Genomic DNA, 21,657 nt, shown 5'->3' with positions numbered 1-21,657 from the left:
TTTGTGATGCTATCATTGTTGTTTGCCCATTGAGGACAATTGTAAGTCCATTTCTTTGGCATTTGTTCCTATGATATGGAAGGATAGAGTGTAAGACCTCATTGGTCACTCATATCTTCCGTTGTTTGGTTTAATTGTATGTGAGGTTGCAGTTATAAGTCCCTGTAAGTTGGCATCTGCTTTTCCTGTGATCATAATTTGTTTTATCTGTTTGTATGTGAGGTTGCAATTATAAGTCCCTGTAAGTTGGCATTTGCTTTCCTATGATCACATGTTGCTTTTGTTCTTGTATGTGAGGATCCATTGTAAGTCCCTGTAACGTGGCATTGGTATTCCTATGATCATATATGTGGAGTTAACCTAAGTCCAGATAGATTGGCTGTTAACTTCCATGTTTCATCTTTGTTTTCTTTTGAGGAGATTAGTGTAAGACCATTGAGTGGCCTCTGATATCCATTTCTGTTTTAGGAGACTGGTGTAAATCCATCTATTGGTATCCGGGATCCGCCTTTTATTTTCTTTGCTTGAGGAGATTAGTGTAAGACCATTGAGTGGCATCTGATATCCCGTTTTATTTTAGGAGATTGGTATAAGCCCAGTGATTGGCATCCGACATCCGCTTTTGTTTTCTTTGTTTGTTTGTTATTATCCATTGCTCATTCCAAAGGACGCACTTGAATCATCTTCTATATGATTTCAAGAGGTGAACCTTCTAAGAAGTTTTACTATCCATCTCCACCCATTCATCCCCATTATGTCCTAAACCTTTTCACACTTTTGCTTTTCAAGTTGGAATAAGTGTTGTGCAAACATTTTCATGTTTTCTAACTAAAAACCTGGACCCAAGTCCTTGACTTTTTTTTTCAAACTCCATTTCATAATACTTCTTTGAATTAATCTTAATCATACTTTGACTCCATTTTCATAATCACAATCAATTAATTTCACTCATTCACTTATTTTGGCTTTGTCCACTGTTAATCTTTTCATACATGAGCTAGAGGTTTGATTTATCTTAGTGGTTGATGTTAATCTCACCTTCTGTCTTTAGTGATTGAATTGTAAGTCTTCCTTGCCTATTATAGGGTTAACCCCTCCCTGGCAAGTTGAAGCTGTTCTCACATGGTGGACTTTGTTGTTTGTATAAGGTTGAGTTTTCTCCCGTGGATAACGTAAGACCTTAGGGTTTGTGTTTAAAATTGAACCCACCAACTTTTGGAAATCTTTTAGCCGAACTACGGCGTTTTGGTCCTTACCTTTGATGGAAGGTACGTAGGCAGCGGGTTCATCCGTTCGAACACAAAAATAACTAACTTGTATATTCTTTTCTCATCATCCCAATCATGTTTGCACAATCTTTATGTCATAACAAATAACAATCTTTTACAACAAGTGTGAAAAGGGCTCCCTAGGAGTACCTAGGACGTAGTGGGTGCCTAACACCTTCCCATTGCGTAATTTACCCCTTACCCAGACTCTCTGATCTTTTTATTAGTTTTCTACGTGTAAAACTTCTTAGGCTTTTGTTCGCTTTTTAGCCAGTCCATTGGATAAATAAAAGTGCGGTGGCGACTCGAAATTTCAATGTATCTCTTGCTTATGATTTAATCAATAGATCATATAGCGACGAATACACCGCTACAGTTGGATTGAAATTTTTTATCCGCCTACCCGCTCAGCTTTAAGCCCGCCAAAAAAAGGAGCGGGTTGGTCGCCAGCCCGCCAACCTAGTTATCAAACACTTAAAATATTTATTTTGGTTGGTTGGAGGTTAATACTTATTGATGACTCTATTTTATATATTTATTTGTGAATATATGCAATACTTTTTTAAGTAAATTTTGTTTAAAAGATGCTTTATAAAATTATAAAAAATCATTCTAAAAAATAAATAAAAAATATAATTGAAATGTAAAAATAAGCCTATTAATCTATTAAAAAAATTAAAAATTAAAAATTAAAAAATAGACGGGCAAACCCGCCGCCTGCCAACCCGACGCCTTGGCGGGACAAACTAGATTTTTAAGCCCAATTTCACTTGGCGGGCTTGCCTTCTCCACCCTATTTTTGGGGGATTTAAGGCGGGATGGGGCAGACAATCCGTTTTGCCACCCCTACCTGTAGCAGAGTAGCATATCCTTTGAGTTGCTTGCAATTAAACATGGGAGCATATCTGAGATATCTATAGAGAGTATTCAACACAATTTCTCCCCAACTATATCTCTCACATCCATCCAAGTCGATAAATAGTGATATATACACCATTCTCGCCTAGAAGTCTGGTCGACGAAAATCGTGCAACCTACTAGCATCACCATGTAAACTCTGGTACAATAGTCTTATCTAGAAGCAGATCAATGTCGCCTAAATAAATTGTACATCCACTCTAGCTTATAATAAGCACCCATGCAAGAACGGACATGTGGCGCTACCTCACTAAATGTAACTCCCAAATAATCAACAACAAGACCAACAACATCTTCTTCAGTGACACCTCGAGGGCCCCTAAATTCTCCCTTGACCGGAAGGTGAAGCAAACAAGAAAAGTTGTCCAATGTAATGCCCATCCCACTAAATGACATGTGAAATGACAATGTCTGACATCTCTCTGCAAATGCTGATACTAAATTTTGGTCTATCCTCGAAAAACAGGTTCTCTGGATTGAAGATATACTAGAGCCAGTCAACGAACTCTCCATCTTAGGTGGGAGACAATGAGGAACCCATCCCATAAGCTTTCTCCCATGTCCAACAACTTAGAGTTCTTTCTTCATACCTATCTCCTAAAAACAATTTAAAATATATATTATAAAAATAAAAATAAAAATTACAATTTATTCAAAATAAAATAATTTCCATTAGTTACCTCGCTGAAACATATATGGCGAGCAATATAATGCTCATACTTTACTAGGAGAAACATATCGTATGCCCCCCTTCGAAATGTTAACGATTGTAGAGCAGATACAAATCCACCTATATGCTCATCCTCTCCAACCATCGGTTGTCAATCACCCCGTACTACACTAACACATTACTCACACTTGATACATTCTCAACACTCCCCCTCAAGTGTGAGTCCACAATGCTCCCCCTTAAGTGGAAGCTCTTCTTGCTTCCACAAACTATTGTACCAAACGAAATGTTTCTTACTCACCACCCTGGCGCCGTTGACACTCTTCAACATAACGTTTCTTACTCACCACCCTTGTGGCGCCGTTGACTTTCGATACAAGTAAGTCAGTCCATTTCTCAAACCAAAGGATCTAATACCATTTATTGGAGAAGTTTTTCACTAAGGAGAATTGAACATTGTGTGACTTCTTCTTCTAGAGTAACACCTTTGTGAGAGACACACCACATATTCACCCAACACCTTAAGGTGATAGGTGGGTGGATTCTATCACTTATAAATGCTCAAGTCTCCACATTTCTAACCAATATGAGACTATTACCCACACTACTCAGACTTGATACATTCTCAACAAATCTGAAGCTGCTTTGAGGTGGTACATTGACATATTCAGGAAAATGGATTTCAAAGTATGACGAGCAAATAAATGATTGCACTTTTGGATTTTTAGAAACGTTTGAGGTTACATTTATGTTTCCAGAGAAGTTAGTTTTGAAAGACATGGTAATATTGGGTGTCATCCTTAATCAAGCCCAACCATACCTCAATTAAGAGAAAAACATGCTATATGAAGATGTCGAAAGAAACAAAACCTCAAGAAGTGGTAGATTTTCCGAGTATGGCCCGTTAAACACTTCAAGAGAAGTGGTAGATCTTCAAAGAGGCTAGAGTGAAATATCCATATCTTGTAAAAGAGTCAACACAAATTAACAAGTCTAAATTTAGGATATTCAAACATTGATGAGGGGGTAATTTGAAGAATGCGACTGAAGAGTTGATTAAAACGGAATACTTGGTAGATACACCAAGTGTGATGAGTGGAAATATGAATACAAGAGACAAAGAGATTCCCCCTAGAATTCTATAAGATGAAGTGACTCCCCAAGAAGAAAACACTTTCTTTTTTAGGTTGAGACACTGCCTAAATAAATAATTAAGACAACTAAAGGAACCGATATAGGGATCAAAGAAGAATATGAAGACCGAAGGGGGAAGTGATTGCTCATAGTGTATGTCACCAAGGGCTATCACTACATTGCTTTCATCACTGAAGGGTTCTCGTACCCCAAGACACCACTCATTGGTATTGTGAAGAGAAAGATCATATAGTTGATCATAGTGGATAAGAAAGGATAAATGTCGGTAGATGAGAAGACAAAGAAAACCATTATGGAATTTCAAGGACAGTGAGGAAGTGGGTGGCATTCTCAATGATATTGGTTCACATGTGATTACATCCACCTTGACCAATTTTGACGTATCAAAGATCTTTATTGACCGAGGAAGTTCATATGACATCATTTATGCCGAACTTTTTGAGAAGTTAGGCTCAAATAAGGAGAACTTATCACTCTGCATGAGCATGAATTTTGAAGCATTCAATGGTTTTGTAACCCGTCCTTGGGGTTTCATAGACATTATGGTAACTTTCTGTGAAGGAAGAGAAGCCAAGACAATGGATGTTCTATTTTTAGTGGTTCCATGTAAGAGATTTTACAATCGCATCTTCAGAAGGAAATTTCGAATATTTCTTGGAATTTCATAGATCAATGGATACGAGTCATTAAGCAAATCTTTCATAATGATGAAAAATACAACATCCATGTTAAACCAGTGATGGTTTATGTCAAACACATAGAAATTGAATTATTCACAAAGCCTTGAAGTAGAATATGTACATGACTTCCTTCTAGCATATGGAGAAGGTAAAAGAGGCATACTTGCCTAGATAACAGCTCTAGACGTCAACGTCGCAGACTTCCATACACATCTAGAGGAAGCTATATCTGATAACGAGCACGATTCAGAGAAACCTCTATATATCGCTGAGAGAATAAATATGTTGAGGCCGATCAATAATAATGATTTCATATCCATCTAGATCGACGAAAACCCAACAAGAGTAGTGAAGATTAGATCTAACCTTCCAAGTTCTATCAAGGAGGAATTCACGAGGTGCCTTGAATCCAATGTTGTTCTGTTTGCCATTTCCCTAAAAGGAGATGTCTGACATCGATCTGAGCATGCTTATCATCAGCTAAATATTAATCTTTTTGTCTGGTACGTGTCTTAAAGGAGACACTATTTGTAACACCCTAAACCCCAAAAATACTTAATTAAATAAAAAATATACAATTTTCATATTTATGCAGCAACGATGTGCCATATCTCCCTCAAATAAACATGCTTCTAAAAAAAACTTTATAACAATGCAATAGAAATTCAAGTCATTTTATCTCAACTGAAAACATCTCAACATAATTAAATAAATTCATAAGTCTCAGAAAATAACAAATAACAAAACTCGTCTAGATGTTATACTATCAGAGCTACACTGCATGAAACTAAACTCAAAAGAGTAAACATAAAAAAGTCGACATCTATGTCAATCCTTCACAACAAGCAACATATATTGTTGTTCTACCTGAGTATCTTCAATACCAGCATAACAAGCAACACAACAACAAAAGGGGGGGGGGGTGAGAATAACCTCATAGATGTTATCAGTGTATTAAACAACAAGGGTAGTTTTCAAATAACAATAACATCAACACACATATATTAATTCTCACACACAATCAATTACAATACAAATGAAATGCTAAGTCTTTCTCAATATGCATGTGGTACTAAGGTTTGGATATCAGAGTTATGTTACTAAAATATCCATGTCTCTAGTTCCTCTCCGAACCTGGTCCCTCTCTGAACCTGAGACCGCCATTGGTTCCTCTCCTGAATCATGACCTTGTCGAACCGAAGTCCTAAGTATCTCTGATATACATGAGTGCATGAAAATCAACAACAAATTTCAAAAACACATACTCAACAAAAAAAACATTCACATCTCATACTCAACAAGGTTCCTCTCTAAACCCATAATTTTGCTAATCTAAGGCTAACTATGTAGTTCCTCTTTGAACTACTTAACTCAAAATATATTATACAGATATAACTCACTCATATAATCATATAATATTCAAACATACTCATTAACATGGAAAATTATTATCATGTCAGCCGACAATATGGGTAAAAAAATAATTACTCACGGACAAACTCTAGCCTTATCAAAACAACTCTGGACCTATCAGATTACTCAAATTTTACCTCAAACAACTCAATAATTTGACTGTAAATAACTCAAAAACTCAATTTTAACTCTTTTGGCTTATCAACCTTAAAAAATAAAAATATAACTAAAAAAGCAGCCTTATAATGCCCAAAAGGTTTCAAACTCAACTCAAGTGTATCATATATCCTTAACTTCAACTCTAAACAACTCATAAATAACTCTGACAACTTTGTAACAACTCTATCAACTCTAATGTAACAAATCTGACTCTTAAATTTATCAAAAAGGTAACGAAAGGTCACCGAACTCAAAATTACTCGAAAAATCGATGTATTGGACAAGGAATCTGAAACCGTTAAATCGTCGTCGAACCAGCCCGCCACCGACCCGCCCGCACCACCGCACGCTCTTGCTGACTGCAGCTACCGCCTTTGTGTTACGTCTCGTTTCTAACATTGAATCGAACCCGCGCTGCTATGACCTCGTGTCGTGCGCACTCTAGTGTTGCTTCAGCCTCTCATCGCGCGCCTTGCCTTCCCCCGACTAGGCGCAACATCACGGTACCGCTCTGCTTTTATCGTCGATGATTATGCGCGGCTTCTGCCGCCGCTGATGCTCCACCGTATTTCTTCTTTCCTCCGAATCTATTTTATTTTTATTTTTTCCTATTAATTTGATTTTTCAGAGAAAAAATACCATTTGGAGTTTTCTGGCTTTTTAATAACTTTTGCCCAATAATACAGATAAATTATATACCATAGTCCAAGTATTATAATTTTGCCTTATAGTGTAATCACAGTGCATCATACAACAACAATGCATCGATAAGGTAAAAAGGCTAAAACAATACAAGGCATAACGCATTCGACAAAGATTCAAGTAAAACAATACAATAATACTCAAGAATCAATCAGAAGAGTTTAAGGAAAACCCTTTGGCCACAAGCATACAACACAAATATATAATTTAGAAGGAAAATATTGGAGGGTAAGAATCTCTCACTATCCGACTGCATAAACACCCACATTTGAATAGTTTCCCTTTTACCTCGAAATTGCATATTAAAGAACTATTGGCCTTTGGGATCACCTCTCTTCCTTCTATGATCGCTCTAGCTTTCTGCGTCTTTTTCCAACTTTTCTCAATTTCACGATCTCATTAAACTCTTCCTCACTTTACTATTTATTTACCCTAGTTATCCCAATTTTCCTTTCACCCTCAATTCTCTTCACACCCCTCATTCTTACTATTTTTCTAAAATTTAAAATTCTATTATTTAATTTAAATAAATAATATTCTATTTTTTTTTTCTTCCACTTTGACCACACCGTCAGTTCTTACTTAATTCACCACTCAGTCCTTAATAAAATTCTATTTTCTCCAAACTCTAAAGTATCTCTAATATTAATTAAATTAAATAAATTACCAATATTTCAAATAAAACACATATATCATTCAAATAAATAAAATAAATTAATATATATCAATTAAAATAAATAACTAAAGTTGGAATATTATAACTTTCTCCCACTTAAAAGGATTTTCGCTTTCGAAAATTACCTGACGCAAACAGCTCTAGATAAGACTCTCTCATCTAGCTCTCTAGCTCCCACGTCACGCTTCCTCTAGCAGGTCCTCCACATACTAACTTCACCAGAGCAATCTCTTTACCTCTCAAATGATTCACAAAAATTCAAACCAACCAACTCACCTGTCTTACTTTTGATTCAAATCCCTCTCAAGAAGCACACTATGAATAAATACCATTTTTCAAACACAAACAAAACTAAAACGTTAATAAGCTTGAGTTACAATCGTTACCAAGTTTGTGATGTCGAAACTGAGTTGTTGTGGTGTTGAGTTTGAAAATGAAACAAGAGGTTTAAAAAAAAGGGGATGTGGTTAAAACTTGATGGAAGGAGGTGAGTTGTGAGTGTAGAGGATGGAAGGATCGGGAGAAAATGAAATGAGAAGAAAGTTGTGAGTGGTTGTTTGAGAAGGGGTAGTTGTGTGAGTTTGGGTTTACGTTTAAAGAGAGAGCTTGAATGTGATTTTGGAAGAATTTTTAGGGACTGCTAGCTTAGAAAAATGAGGGGTGGTGGTGTTCTATTTATAGGGCAAGCACATGGGTTGGTGTGTGTGAAGTTTTGGGTTTACTTGTGCAAAAAAAATGAAAGTTACTGTTGTTGTATGTGCAGGTGTAACCGGTTACCATGATTTGGGTAACCAGTTACCCATACGAAAGTTAACGCTGGAGGTCTGCTAAGAGCAGGTGTAATCGGTTACCATAATTTGGGTAACCGGTTACCCATGCAGAAATTAGCCTTGGATGTTTGTTAAGAGTAGGTGTAACCAGTTACCATGATTTGGGTAACCGGTTACCAGAATCCAAATTTGTAATTTTTTTGGCCATATTATGTTTTAATTTGAAGTGACATCAGGAAAACCCTAGTTTTCCTCAGGTATAATCACCATGCTTTGAGTCCATGTAACATGCATTTGGTTGTGAAAGCTAATGCAAATATGGTGATGAAAAGATGAATGTATGCATGTGTAGTAGGGTCATGGATCAAATAAAAATTGTACATGGTAGGATAAATTTTGGGGCATGACAAAGCCTCTAAGGATGAATTCACCATTCACCATAGTTCTTTGAAGATGTACCAAGATTTGAAGAATAGTTTGTGGTGGTCTGGGATGAAAAAAAGACATTGCAGTATATGTGGCCAAATGTTTGGTTTGTCAACAAGTGAAAATTGAGCAACAGAGGTCGAGTGATATGTGTTGGGGCAGTTTTTCACTAGGGAGCATTGAACATTGTGAGACTTCTTCTTTTAGAGCAAAATCTTTGTGAGAGACACATCACATATAAAATCCAAAACCTTAAGGTGATAGGTGAATGGGCTCTCTCACTTATAAATGCTCAAGTCTCCACATTTCCAACCAATGTGAGACCAATACCCACACTACTCACACTTGCTACATTCTTAACACTCCCCCTCAAGTGTGAGTCCACAATACTCCCCCTCAAGTGGAAGTTCTTCTTACTTCCATAAACTCTTGTAACGCACGAAACATTTCTTACTCACCACCATTGTGGCGCCGTTAATACTTTTCAACTGAACGTTTCTCACTCACCATCCTTGTGGCACCCTTGACTTTCAATACAAGTAAGTCGGTCCCTTTTCGAACCAAAGGCTCATGATACCATATGTTAGGGGAGTTTTTTAATAGAGAACATTGGACATTGTGAGACTTCTTCTTTTAGAGCAACATCTTTGTGAGAGACGCACAACATGTTCACCAAAAACCTTAAAGTGATAGATGAATAAGTTTTCTCACTTATAAATGTTCAAGTCTCCACACATTTCCAATCAATGAGGGACTATTACCTACACTACTCATATTTACTACATTCTCAACAATATGCTACAACCATTAGAAATTGCCAAGTAAAAATGAAAAATGATATATATATATATATATATATATATATATATATATATATATATATATATATATATATATATATATATATATATATATATATAATATATATATATATATATATATATATATATATATATATAATATTCACCTTGTTTTTTGTTGAAGCAAATCCTATATATATATTGGAGAGTCTAATATATATTATAGTCTAGTGATGCAAAACATTCATTTAATATGGTCAACTTAATAGAGAGTTCAAGAAAAAAATTGGAGAAATCATTAATATGAATTATAGAAAGAGAACTAAAGATCAGAGGCTTTAATAAGTCGGACCTTTGATTCAACAAAACTTTTATTTATTTTCCACTGAAAGCAGCCAAAAAAAATTGCAACAAACAAACAACAACAAAAAGTTACAATTTTTCTTTTATATTTAATGCTCGATCCAAGAATCAAATCAGTCCCTTTTTATAACAAAAAGTTATTATTTATTAGATGAAATAAGGAATAAATTTATTTTATTTCTCTTATTGACTTTACATCAATAAAGAATCAAGAGTTATTTGAAGTGTGACTTCAAAATTGTCTTTAATATAGATTAAAGGTAGTAATCACTGAGGTGATTGAGGGGGAGTGAGTAGGAACTCTGATCTTAGTGTAAGATTGAGATTGCATTGGGTAGGGATTAAGTGAAGAGTTGTAAACGGGGGAGTTTAGCTTTGAATTAATACTACTAATAGTGGATTTCCTCCCTGGCTTGGTAGCCCCCAGACGTAGGTCATGTTGGACTGAACTGGGTAAACAATTACTTGTGTTATTTACTGCACTTACTTTTAAGTTCTGCATAATTCTTGTCTGTGCAGAATTGGATGTCATAACAAACTGTGTGACATCGAAAGTCTGATAACTAGAATTTCAGTTGGTATGTGTGAAGTTTTGGGTTTACTTGTGCAAAAAAAATTAAAGTTACTGTTGTTGTATGTGCAGGTGTAACCGGTTACCATGATTTGGGTAACCAGTTACCCATACGAAAGTTAACGTTGGAGGTCTGTTAAGAGCAGGTGTAATCAGTTACCATAATTTGGGTAACCGGTTACCCATGCAGAAATTAGCCTTGGATGTTTGTTAAGAGTAGGTGTAACCAGTTACCATGATTTGGGTAACCGGTTACCAGAATCCAAATTTGTAATTTTTTTGGCTATATTATGTTTTAATTTGAAGTGACATCAGGAAAACCTAGTTTTCCTCAGGCATAATCACCATGCTTTGAGTCCATGTAACATGCATTTGGTTGTGAATGCTAATGCAAATATGGTGATGAAAAGATGAATGTATGCATGTGTAGTAGAGTCACGGACCAGATAAAAGTTGTACATGGTAGGATAAATTTTGGGGTATGACAAAGCCTCTAAGGATGAATTCACCATTCACCATAGTTCTTTGAAGATGTACCAAGATTTGAAGAATAGTTTGTGGTGGTTTGGGATGAAAAAAAGACATTGCAGTATATGTGGCCAAATGTTTGGTTTGTCAACAAGTGAAAATTGAGCAATAGAGGTCGGGTGATATGTGTTGGGGCTAGGGCTGGAAATGAACCAAACCAACTCGAAAATAGTTCGAGACTCGATTCGATGATTAATTCGTTGGACTTGGTTCATGAACCAAATGAGTCGACTCGGTTATATATATATATATATATATATATATATATATATATATATATATATATATATATATATATATATATATATATATATATATATATATAATATTTTTAAATCATATATCTCAATAGTATCATTTAAAAAAATAATGTATAGATTTTAACCTTTTAACTTATCAAATTAAATATTTTAAAAAATACTTGTGACATTTTTTTATACAAAGTAAAATACTTCTAACTAAAAAAAAACATAATGCACCGTGACTTTTAATTTTAAAGTGCCATTTTAAGCTACTTCTAAATTTGTTTTTTAAACTACCACTTTAAAAATAACGTTTTTTTAAATATTGTACCATTTATATGATTTAATTTGTATCCTTTTATATTATTTTTGACTTTATTATTATTATTAACTATTTTAAAGATTTTAAATATGCCCATTTATTAGTATTGCATTTTCCAAAAGCAAAACCTTTAGTATTCCTTTTTAGATTTTAGGTTTTAGAGAACTTCCTTCATCCTTCATATTACGTATTTTCAGTCTTTGTTCTCTATTCTGAAGAAAAAAAACTTTAACTCTTTCTTCCAGATTCAACAATTTTTTTCAATAGAGGTAAATATTATTATTCTCATTATCTGATTGTTTTAGTAGCTTTGTCATTTTTTACTGTGTTCTGAATATGTTGAATATGTTCTTCTTGTATATAATGAACTATAACTCTGTTATGAGGATTATATTTATTTTCTTTGTTTTGTATATGTTCTTTCCGAATCTATTTTTCTTGGTTTGAACTAAATATATAACTCTGTTATGAGAATTTTTTTATTATGTTCTATTTAAAAATTTTAATGATTTTTTAATGGAACTTGTGGTTTTATTTATTTTTCTATTGTAGTGTCATACAGTACCTCACTTGAATCATTGGGAGATTCACAATCACCACCAAAAGATGGAGAAGAGTGTTTAAATGTATTGAATCCTATCATTGATTTAAATGCAAATACTAATGAAGAACCACTAACAAATGAATCAACACCGACAAATGAAGTTGTGAATGAAGAAAATGTTGAGAGCAGTGACATTGTTATTCCAAAGTCCAAGAGGAAGAAAACTTCTCTAGTTTGGGATCACTTCAAGAAAAGTGGAATTAAAGAATGGAAAAAAAATGGCAATGTATACACTGTAAAAACAATTATTCTGTTGTTGCTAGTGGATCAACCAGTCATTTGATGAGGCATTTAAAACAAACATGTCATGTTTACAAGAAGCTAGTAGCACAACAAAAAAAATTAAACTTTCAGCCAGCAAAAAGCAAGATTGATGAGAAGCTTTCTGGACCACTACTAATGAATTCAGGAGGTAAATATGACCATGAAAGACAACGAGAAGCCACCGCACATTGGATTATGATGCATGAACATGCATTTAGTATTGTTGAGGAAGAAGGTTTTCATTTTATGATGAAGTGTTCTAATATTTCATATGAGAAAATTAGTCGGAAGACATTGAAGAATGATTGTATTGCTGTTTATGAAGCTGAAAGAAAAAAGTTGAAGTCTACTTTAAGGACAGTAAATAAGATTTGTTTGACCACTGATTTATGGAAGTCACAAAATCAGAAGATAGAATACATGGTGTTAACTGGCCATTTCATTGATGCTGACTGGGTTTTGCAAAAACGCATTCTTGGTTTTGTTCATGTTCCTCCTCCTCGGCGTGGTTGCAAACATTCTCACAAATAGTTCAACAACTAAAGCTTGGTGGTCAAAAATTAATTCTTGATTGCCCTACTCGTTGGAACTCCACCTATCAAATGTTGTCAGTTGCAATGCAGTTCAAAGAAGTCTTCCCTCGTTTTCAAGATCGAGAACCAAGCTATACAACTCTTCCAGATGATGATGATTGGGAAAAGGTTGAAAAAGTTTCCAAGTTGCTAGAGGTATTTAATGTTGTTACAAATATTATTTCAGGTAGTGAATATCCAACTGCTAACTTATATCTTGCTAAGCTATTTCGAATCAAACTAGTTTTAGATCAAGCTATCCAAGATGAATCTGATTTTATGAAAGAAATGGCAAAAGCGATGAAGGGAAAATTTGACAAATATTGGAGCCAATGTAATCTTGTTATGTCGCTTGCTTCTGTTTTGGACCCTAGGATCAAAATGATGGGTGTTAACATGTGTTTTCCCTTAATTTATCCGGAAGTTGAAGCTAGAAAAAATATAGAAAATATGCGTATCGCGCTTGATGATATGTACAAAGAGTATGCTGATATACTTAGTGAGCATAGTGAAGAAGGATCTAGTAGAAGTGGTGTTGATCAAAATGGGCTTATTTTGGAGTCACAAAAATCCTCAGGGTGGTCATTGTTAATGAATTATGTCGAAGAACAACAAGCAATTCCTGCTGTAAAATCTGAAATTGAAGAGTATTTGAATGAGCCAACTTACAAACCTAAAGATAACGGCCATATGTCATTTTGTGCCTTGGAATGGTGGAAATTGAATTGTGGAAAATATAGAGTGTTGTCCCATATGGCAGCAGATGTTCTTGCCATTCCAATATCTATTGTGGCTTCGGAGTCAACCTTTAGCGGCGGAGGGAGAGTTATCGATTCATTTCGAGCTTCTTTAAGTTCATCTACTGTCGAAGCTTTAATTTGTGGTGGTGATTGGCTTCGAATATTGCATGGAATTAGGAACAAACCTAAGGTAATATGCTCTCTTTTGATTATTAAGTATAATATAAACTTTTAAAAATAGCATTGATAATTTTTAAAACTAAATTCTTCTTTTTATTAATAGGTGGAGCAAGTGCAAACAAAAATTACATTACTCCCTTGATGATAAATAGAGAGCTATCAATGCAGGTGAGTGAGATTGTTGTATAATTAACTGTGTATTTAGTCTTTATTACTTGTTAGTTGTTAGCATCTCATACAATTAATAGGGTGTTTAAACCATACCAGTGTTGTAACATAAATCTAGAAATTTCATGAATTTAAAAAGAATTAATAATTTAAAGTACTGCTATTTGTTATATATGAGGAACTAGTATTGTGTTAATTGTGATATATTTAAAAGGTAGCTGCAATGTATATTAGTTTGTGAGCTTTAATATGGTGTTCAAACCATACCAATGTTGTAACATAAATCTAGAAATTTCATGAATTTAAAAAGAATTGATTTAAGGTACTGCTATTTGTGATATATGAAGTACTGATATTTGTGATATATTTTAAAGGTACTGCTATTTGTGATATATTTAAAATGAATTTATTTATAGAAGTAATTGATTTAGCATAGCATACCATGATCATGTTGTGTTGGTATTCTGATATATGAATTTAATTGGCTTAAAAATTATCCTCTTCCATCTTGCAGGTTATCCTTTCCTTACTAGCTATGACAGTAAATCAATTGACAGTTGGTGTAATGAAGATTGAAGTTGAATAATCATTTTGTGATGAGAATGTATCAATTTCTAATAGTTTTTGTTGTACTATTTTATTATATTTGTAATAGTTTTTGAGACAAACTTAAACTCAAAAAGAATAGTTTTTGAATTAGACTTTTAAATCTATCTCTTGAAAGCTTTATTTTGTTTTAATATTTTCCCTTTAAAAAGAATAATTTAAAATGTCAAATATAATAAAAAAATTTAAACTTTAAAAAATGACTTTTTAGTCCGTGAAGTAAACAAACTGAACCTAACGAACTGAACCTAACGAGTTGAACTGAGTTGTTCAAGAACTTAAAACGAGTCGAGTTCGAGCTTAAAAAAAAGTTCGTGTCGAACTCGAGTCGAGTTTCGAGCTAAACCAATTCTTATCGAGTCGAGTCGAGCTGACGACGAGTTCGACTCGACTCGACTCATTTCCAGCCCTAGTTGGGGCAGTTTTTCACTAGGGAGCATTGAACATTGTGAGACTTCTTCTTTTAGAGCAAAACCTTTGTGAGAGACACACCACATATAAAATCCAAAACCTTAAGGTGATAGGTGAATGAGCTCTCTCACTTATAAATGCTCAAGTCTCCATATTTCCAACCAATGTGGGACTAATACCCACACTACTCACACTTGCTACATTCTTAACACTCCCTCTCAAGTGTGAGTCCACAATACTCCCCCTCAAGTGGAAGCTCTTCTTACTTCCAGAAACTCTTGTAACGCACGAAACATTTCTTACTCACCACCATTGTGGCGCTGTTAATACTTTTCAACTGAACGTTTCTCACTCACCATCCTTGTGGCACCCTTGACTTTCAATACAAGTAAGTCGGTCCCTTTCTCGAACCAAAGGCTCATGATACCATATGTTAGAGGAGTTTTTCAATAGGGAACATTGAACATTGTGAGACTTCTTCTTTTAGAGCAACATCTTTGTGAGAGTCGCACAACATGTTCACCAAAAATCTTAAAGTGATAGATGAATAAGTTTTCTCACTTATAAATGCTCAAGTCTCCATACATTTTCCAATCAATGAGGGACTATTACCTACACTACTCATATTTACTACATTCTCAACAATATGCTACAACCATTAGAAATTGCCAAGTGAAAATGAAAAATTATATATATATATATATATATATATATATATATATATATATATATATATATATATATATATATATATATATATATATATATATATATATATATATATATATATATATATATATATATATAATATTCACTTTTTTTTGTTGGTGAAGCAAATCCTATATATATTGGAGAGTCTAATATATATTATAGTCTAGTGATGCAAAACATTCATTTAATATGGTCAACTTAATAGAGAGTTTAAGAAAAAAATTGGAGAAATCATTAATATGAATTATAGAAAGAGAACTAAAGATTAGAGGCTTTGATAAGTCGGACCTTTGATTGAACAAAACTTTTATTTATTTTCCACTGAAAGCAGCCAAAAAAAATTGCAACAAACAAACAACAACAAAAAGTTACAGTTTTTTTTTATATTTAATGCTCGATCCAAGAATCAAATCAGTCCCTTTTTATAACAAAAAGTTATTATTTATTAGATGAAATAAGGAATAAATTTATTTTATTTCTCTTATTGACTTTACATCAATAAAGAATCAAGGTCTATTAATCTCTCATTATTTTCCTACAAACAAATTTTTTGGCTAATTTTTTCTTGACATTAAGTTTCTCATTCAAATCCTCTTTCTTTTATTTATTTGTTCCTTATTTCCACTCACATTCTACACCGTCTTATTTCTTTCAATGGAAAGGTAAGGCATCATTCATATTCTTTGATGTTATTATTTATCTAAATGATTTTATTATTTATAAATGTTCATTTTTGTTACATTTTTCTTTCAATAGGATACTTGGGCAACTTCTAAGCATTGTAAAGTTTATAATAAACCAAAGGTTCATCATGAAGAAGGTTCAACAAGTTCAAAAACTCACGTGTGTGAGTTTTGTAACAAAACCTTTAGTAGTGGAAAAGCATTAGGTGGCCGTAAAAGAATTCATATTCAAGTCCTAAAGAAAGAGGGTTTGACTAAAACAAAAGCTAATTGCAAAGCTTCTTATGGTGGTTCTATTAGGCTTGAAGAATTAATCTCTAGAATCAAAGTTGAATTGATTTCGGCCGATTTTAATCTAGAAAAACTAATTAAAAATCCTATGGAGTATTGTTCAATTAGTTAAAAAAATTGAATAACTTTTATTAAATAAATTATTTATTGATATTTTTAGTGACCACATGGAAAAATTGATTTTATATTGACATTTATATAGTAACCTTTCATCGAATGATAGTGTTTGCCTAAATCAGTAAATTTATGGAATGGAATATATGCAATTATGTCAATAAAAAATGCAGCATATTAAAGCTTTATTTTCATCCTGCATCATACTAATCTGGAAACCTATCATATATATGAAAATATAGTTATCAAAATAAAAAAATAAAATGCAAAAATCATAGAGAACTTTCAATGCACACTAGAGTTATAACAAATATTTAGTTGAAAATTCAAATTCTATGTATTGTAATCGATTAGACACTCTATCTAATCGATAAGAATTCAAAAGTCTATTCCATTTCAACAATCAATCATTTAATCAATTGTATTAAAGCTCCTAATCGATTAGGGTAGGATCTAATTGATTAGAAACCTCCTATAAGAGGTCATTCTACTGAGTTTTTTCCTGCCTTGCCCTACTATGGAATTTTTTTATCCAATATACCCCATTTTGAAAATAATTTCCCAATCTACCCCTTTTTCTGTTTGGGCTCGTCACTTCAAGTGACGAGGGGATGAAGGCCCAATATTTTCAGTTAGGGCTCGTCACTTCAAGTGACGAGGGTATGAAGGCCTAAATCACGCTGTGTGGGCTCGTCACTTGAAGTGACGAGGCAATGAAGAGATTTTTTTTTAATATTTTAAATAGTTTATTAAATACTAATAATAATTAATATAATTGATTTTTAATTATTAATTCTATATTTAATTAATATAATTAATTTAATTAAAAATAATAATAATTTTTTTAAAAAAAATATTTAAAATAAATAGTAAATAATTATAGTTTTTAATGATAATAAAAAATTGTGATATTATTATTTTTGAAATATTAATAATAAAAATGATTAATTGATATAATGGAAGCAAATACATTTTATTGATATAATGGAAGCAAATACATGGGTTATGCGTTAACAGAGGCAACTTTTAACTACTATCGGGGGGAAATCCGAAGAACAAACAACGACGCTTTATCATGGATAGACAACATCCCTCGCGAGAAGTGGGTAAGGGCATTTGACGGAGGGCAACACTGGGGTCACATGACAACTAACCTAGCAGAAGCAATGAACGCGGTGTTGAAAGAAACCCAGAACCTTCCAATCACTGCATTGGTCAAATCTACGTACTATTGTTTATAATCACTATTTGGTAGAAGAGGCCATCAGTGGACAAAAATGTTAGCCTCTCGGCAGGTTTTCACTGATAACTGCAACAAGGGGATGGCTGAGGAAGTCATCAAAGCTAACACGCATAACGTCATGCAGTTCGACCGAGAGAGATTTTATTTCATGGCCCAAGAGAAGATTAATCATAACGACGGTCGACCAACCGGAACGTTCAGCGTTGATCTGAGGAAACAACACTGTGACTGTGGGAAATTTCAGGCATTTCACTTACCTTGCTCCCATGTAATCGCAGCATGTTCGAGCATACGCCAGGACTATTCCATTCACATTCCAGACGTCTTCAAAATTCTTAACGTCTTCAAGGTCTATCAAGAGAGTTTCCTAGGACTTCTCCATGAGGAGAATTGGCCACAATATGAAGGATTTGCTCTTTGCCACGACGACTCTATGAGAAGGAGGAAGAAAGGGCGCCCAAACAGCACCAGGATTAGAACCGAGATGGATGACGTTGAGAAGGAGAAGAGAAGGTGTGGAATTTGTCGTGAAATAGGACACATGCGTAGGAAATGTCCTAATGTTGCAGGACCATCCCAACGACCTTCCAGATGATTATGTTGTTGTTTTAAATATCCGTTCAGATGACTACGTTTTTTTATTTATTTATTAACTACTATGCACATAATATATATAAACCATTGTGTATTTCTAATGTCTTTTGGGAACAAACATTTATGAAATACATTTGTTAATCAAAGGGTTATGGTTACAAAGTAAGACCACATTAACTAAACAACAACAACAACCAACACAACTGGTAAATAAAAAACTAATCAACAACAACAACCAACACAAGTGGACCTTCAACTCCTCTATTAACTTCACCACTATGCGCCGAAAACATACACTGGACATCTTCATCATTTTCTATACGATCCAGGTAATACATGTACGTACCATCGGGGCTTGCATCAGTCAACGTTATGTATGGACAACGATACTCTACTTTCCTCACCTTCATACGACGCTCGCCCAACTGTCGGAAGCCAGTGTGGATGGCAGAAATCAGTGTTCTGAAATTCCATTGCGGATCAAGGCAAACACTCATTTTTTCACCGTGTCCATAAAATACAAGACCAGAAACAGACATTCTGAACTAAAGAAATGATTTGGTGGTCTGAGTTACATTTCTACAAGTTCTGCTATTTATACAAAAATTAATAGTTGAATACTCGGCAAATCATTGGCCGAGACAGTACAAACACAAAAACTTTTTGGCGGGAAAGATATCATTCCCAAAAAATGATTGACATTTTGGAGGGAAAAATAACAATTTTATTATTAATATATAAGACACAAATTATTTATATTATTAATATTCTAAAAATTAATCATTTTTATTATTAATATTTCAAAAATAATAATATCACAATTTTTTTATTATCATTAAAAACTATAATTATTTACTATTTATTTTAAATATTTTTTTTTTAAAATTATTATTATTTTTAATTAAATTAATTATATTAATTAAATATAGAATTAATAATTAAAAATCAATTATATTAATTATTATTAGTATTTAATAAAGTATTTAAAATATTAAAAAAAAATTCTCTTCATTGCCTCGTCACTTCAAGTGACGAGCCCACACTGCGTAAATTCATCTTCATCCCCTCGTCACTTCAAGTGACGAGCTCTAACTGGAAAAGGGGGTAGATTGGAAAATAATTTTCAGACTAGGGCATATTGGGTATATAATTTCAATACTAGGGCATTTGAAGCAAAAACTCCATTCTACTTTCCTCTTTCTTTCATCACTTAAATTTTCTTCTTTTATCTTACTTGTTATTTGTTTTCCTTTACTATTTATTGTGAGATATACCATCATCACCTATGGCACACAATCCCTTCTTTCTGATCCAGCTACATGTCATATGGTCTCTCACACAATGGGATATATGATTGTGACATGTTGTCTCAATTTCTATGTGATCACCCATGTGATTATCTCGAGGAAGGTTACCACAAGCAACTGTTAGACGAATGATTTTGTGGTTACTTGGCTTCTAGACAATAACATCAAGACCAACTTTTCACTAAAGTGTTTCAACATATGTTAGACTGCAGAGGGCAACATACTCGGTAGCCATATGGGGATCCGATCGCAAACGTTATGATTCATGATGGAGTCGGTTTGGAAGAGGAAACATGTGATCCCAACTCTTCAAATATCAACAGAATTGCTCTGAAAATGATAAAAAAAAATTTGCACCGGTTTGTTAGTTGTTTTTATTTCTCTTTTGTCCTTTTAATATATGTTTTTATCTCATTTTAAGCTTGGTTGCATGTTTTCTCTGATTTCAGGCTCAAAAGAGTGTTCTAGGAAAAAAAGGGATCAAGAGGAACAAAATACAACAAAATTCAGAAAAAGGAATTTTCTCCATACAAAATTCAGGGATCTAATACGGACGTCCGTAGCAGCTGCTATGGGCCATAGTAGCCTTGAGGCGCTTCCCATACAAAGATCAGACGCCTATTATAAATGGTCGTAGCAGCTGCTACAGACAGTAGCAGAAAGACGGTTTTTGAAACTCTTCATTTCTTTTGGTTCATCTCTCTCTCCTCTAGGAATTCCAGTTGTTTTTGTTTTTCATAAAGTCTCCATAGCACTAAGAGGGCATGGAAAAATAGTGCTTGTAATAATAGGTTTAGCCTATTTATACTTGAAATTAGAGAGAAATAATAGAAACTTTTATTTCCTACCTTTATTTTACCAATTCTACTTCTTTGCAAGTTTATTTTATGTCAAGTGTTGTAACGAAGACTCCAGTGGAGCTATTTGAATCAAGTCTTTCTTGCTTTAATCCAATTTTTTATTGTTATTATTAGTTTCTTGATCATGTATGCAATTGCTATGCATCACTACTACAAATAATACATTTTATGACAAAATTTCCACCTCAATATATAAATTACCGAGGTCTAATTCCTGGTGCGCCACATTTTTTTTTTATAATAATACAATCTATTCAATTAGTTGTATAATAAAATCGAGGGAAAAACTAACCTAGAGACACACTTCGATTCTTAGCAACTACACTTTATGTTTTTATTTCTTGTTAATGATTTATTTTATTTTAAAGTGGCGCCTCCCTTTATATTTTATTTTTAATACAAAAAATAAGTTACTTTTCACCACGTGAAATGTTAGACTTTTCACCTCGGTTGTGATATATATATATATATATATATATATATATATATATATATATATATATATATATATATATATATATATATATATATCTTAGCTTGTAGTTTTCAATTTCACTTGCCTAAACTAACACACCTAGAATCCTAACGAAGCTATCATCTCCATTAACAATGGGAGCCATAAACACATATCATCCTCCAACTCATA

At 33.5% G+C, this 21,657-nt stretch overlaps 2 protein-coding genes across 2 annotated transcripts; both read left to right on the top strand.

Annotated features, from left to right (window-relative positions):
* Positions 1-13,133: 13,133 nt before the first annotated feature.
* On the top strand, positions 13,134-17,005 carry LOC127121807 (zinc finger BED domain-containing protein RICESLEEPER 2-like). Its single transcript, XM_051052241.1, has 2 exons — positions 13,134-14,033; positions 16,676-17,005. The coding sequence occupies exons 1-2, from the start codon at positions 13,134-13,136 to the stop codon at positions 17,003-17,005; spliced, it is 1,230 nt and encodes a 409-aa protein (XP_050908198.1).
* A 1,279-nt stretch (positions 17,006-18,284) lies between these two features.
* On the top strand, positions 18,285-18,845 carry LOC127121806 (uncharacterized). Its single transcript, XM_051052240.1, has one exon. The coding sequence runs from the start codon at positions 18,285-18,287 to the stop codon at positions 18,843-18,845; it is 561 nt and encodes a 186-aa protein (XP_050908197.1).
* Positions 18,846-21,657: the final 2,812 nt, after the last annotated feature.

Source organism: Lathyrus oleraceus, chromosome 2 (genome assembly GCF_024323335.1).
Source record: "Lathyrus oleraceus cultivar Zhongwan6 chromosome 2, CAAS_Psat_ZW6_1.0, whole genome shotgun sequence".
Classification (NCBI taxonomy): domain Eukaryota; kingdom Viridiplantae; phylum Streptophyta; class Magnoliopsida; order Fabales; family Fabaceae; genus Lathyrus; species Lathyrus oleraceus.
Note: the sequence above shows the minus strand (reverse complement) of the source record. Positions and strands in the feature narration are given on the sequence as shown.

What these genes read in the sequence shown, in the direction of transcription:
- LOC127121807 (XM_051052241.1), top strand. Translation starts at nt 13,134, where the DNA reads ATGTTGTCAGTTGCAATGCAGTTCAAAGAAGTCTTCCCTCGTTTTCAA. An exon ending in GAATTAGGAACAAACCTAAG is followed by an intron (nt 14,034 to 16,675) that starts GTAATATGCTCT and finishes TTCTTTCAATAG; the next exon opens with GATACTTGGGCAACTTCTAA.
- LOC127121806 (XM_051052240.1), top strand. Translation starts at nt 18,285, where the DNA reads ATGTTAGCCTCTCGGCAGGTTTTCACTGATAACTGCAACAAGGGGATG.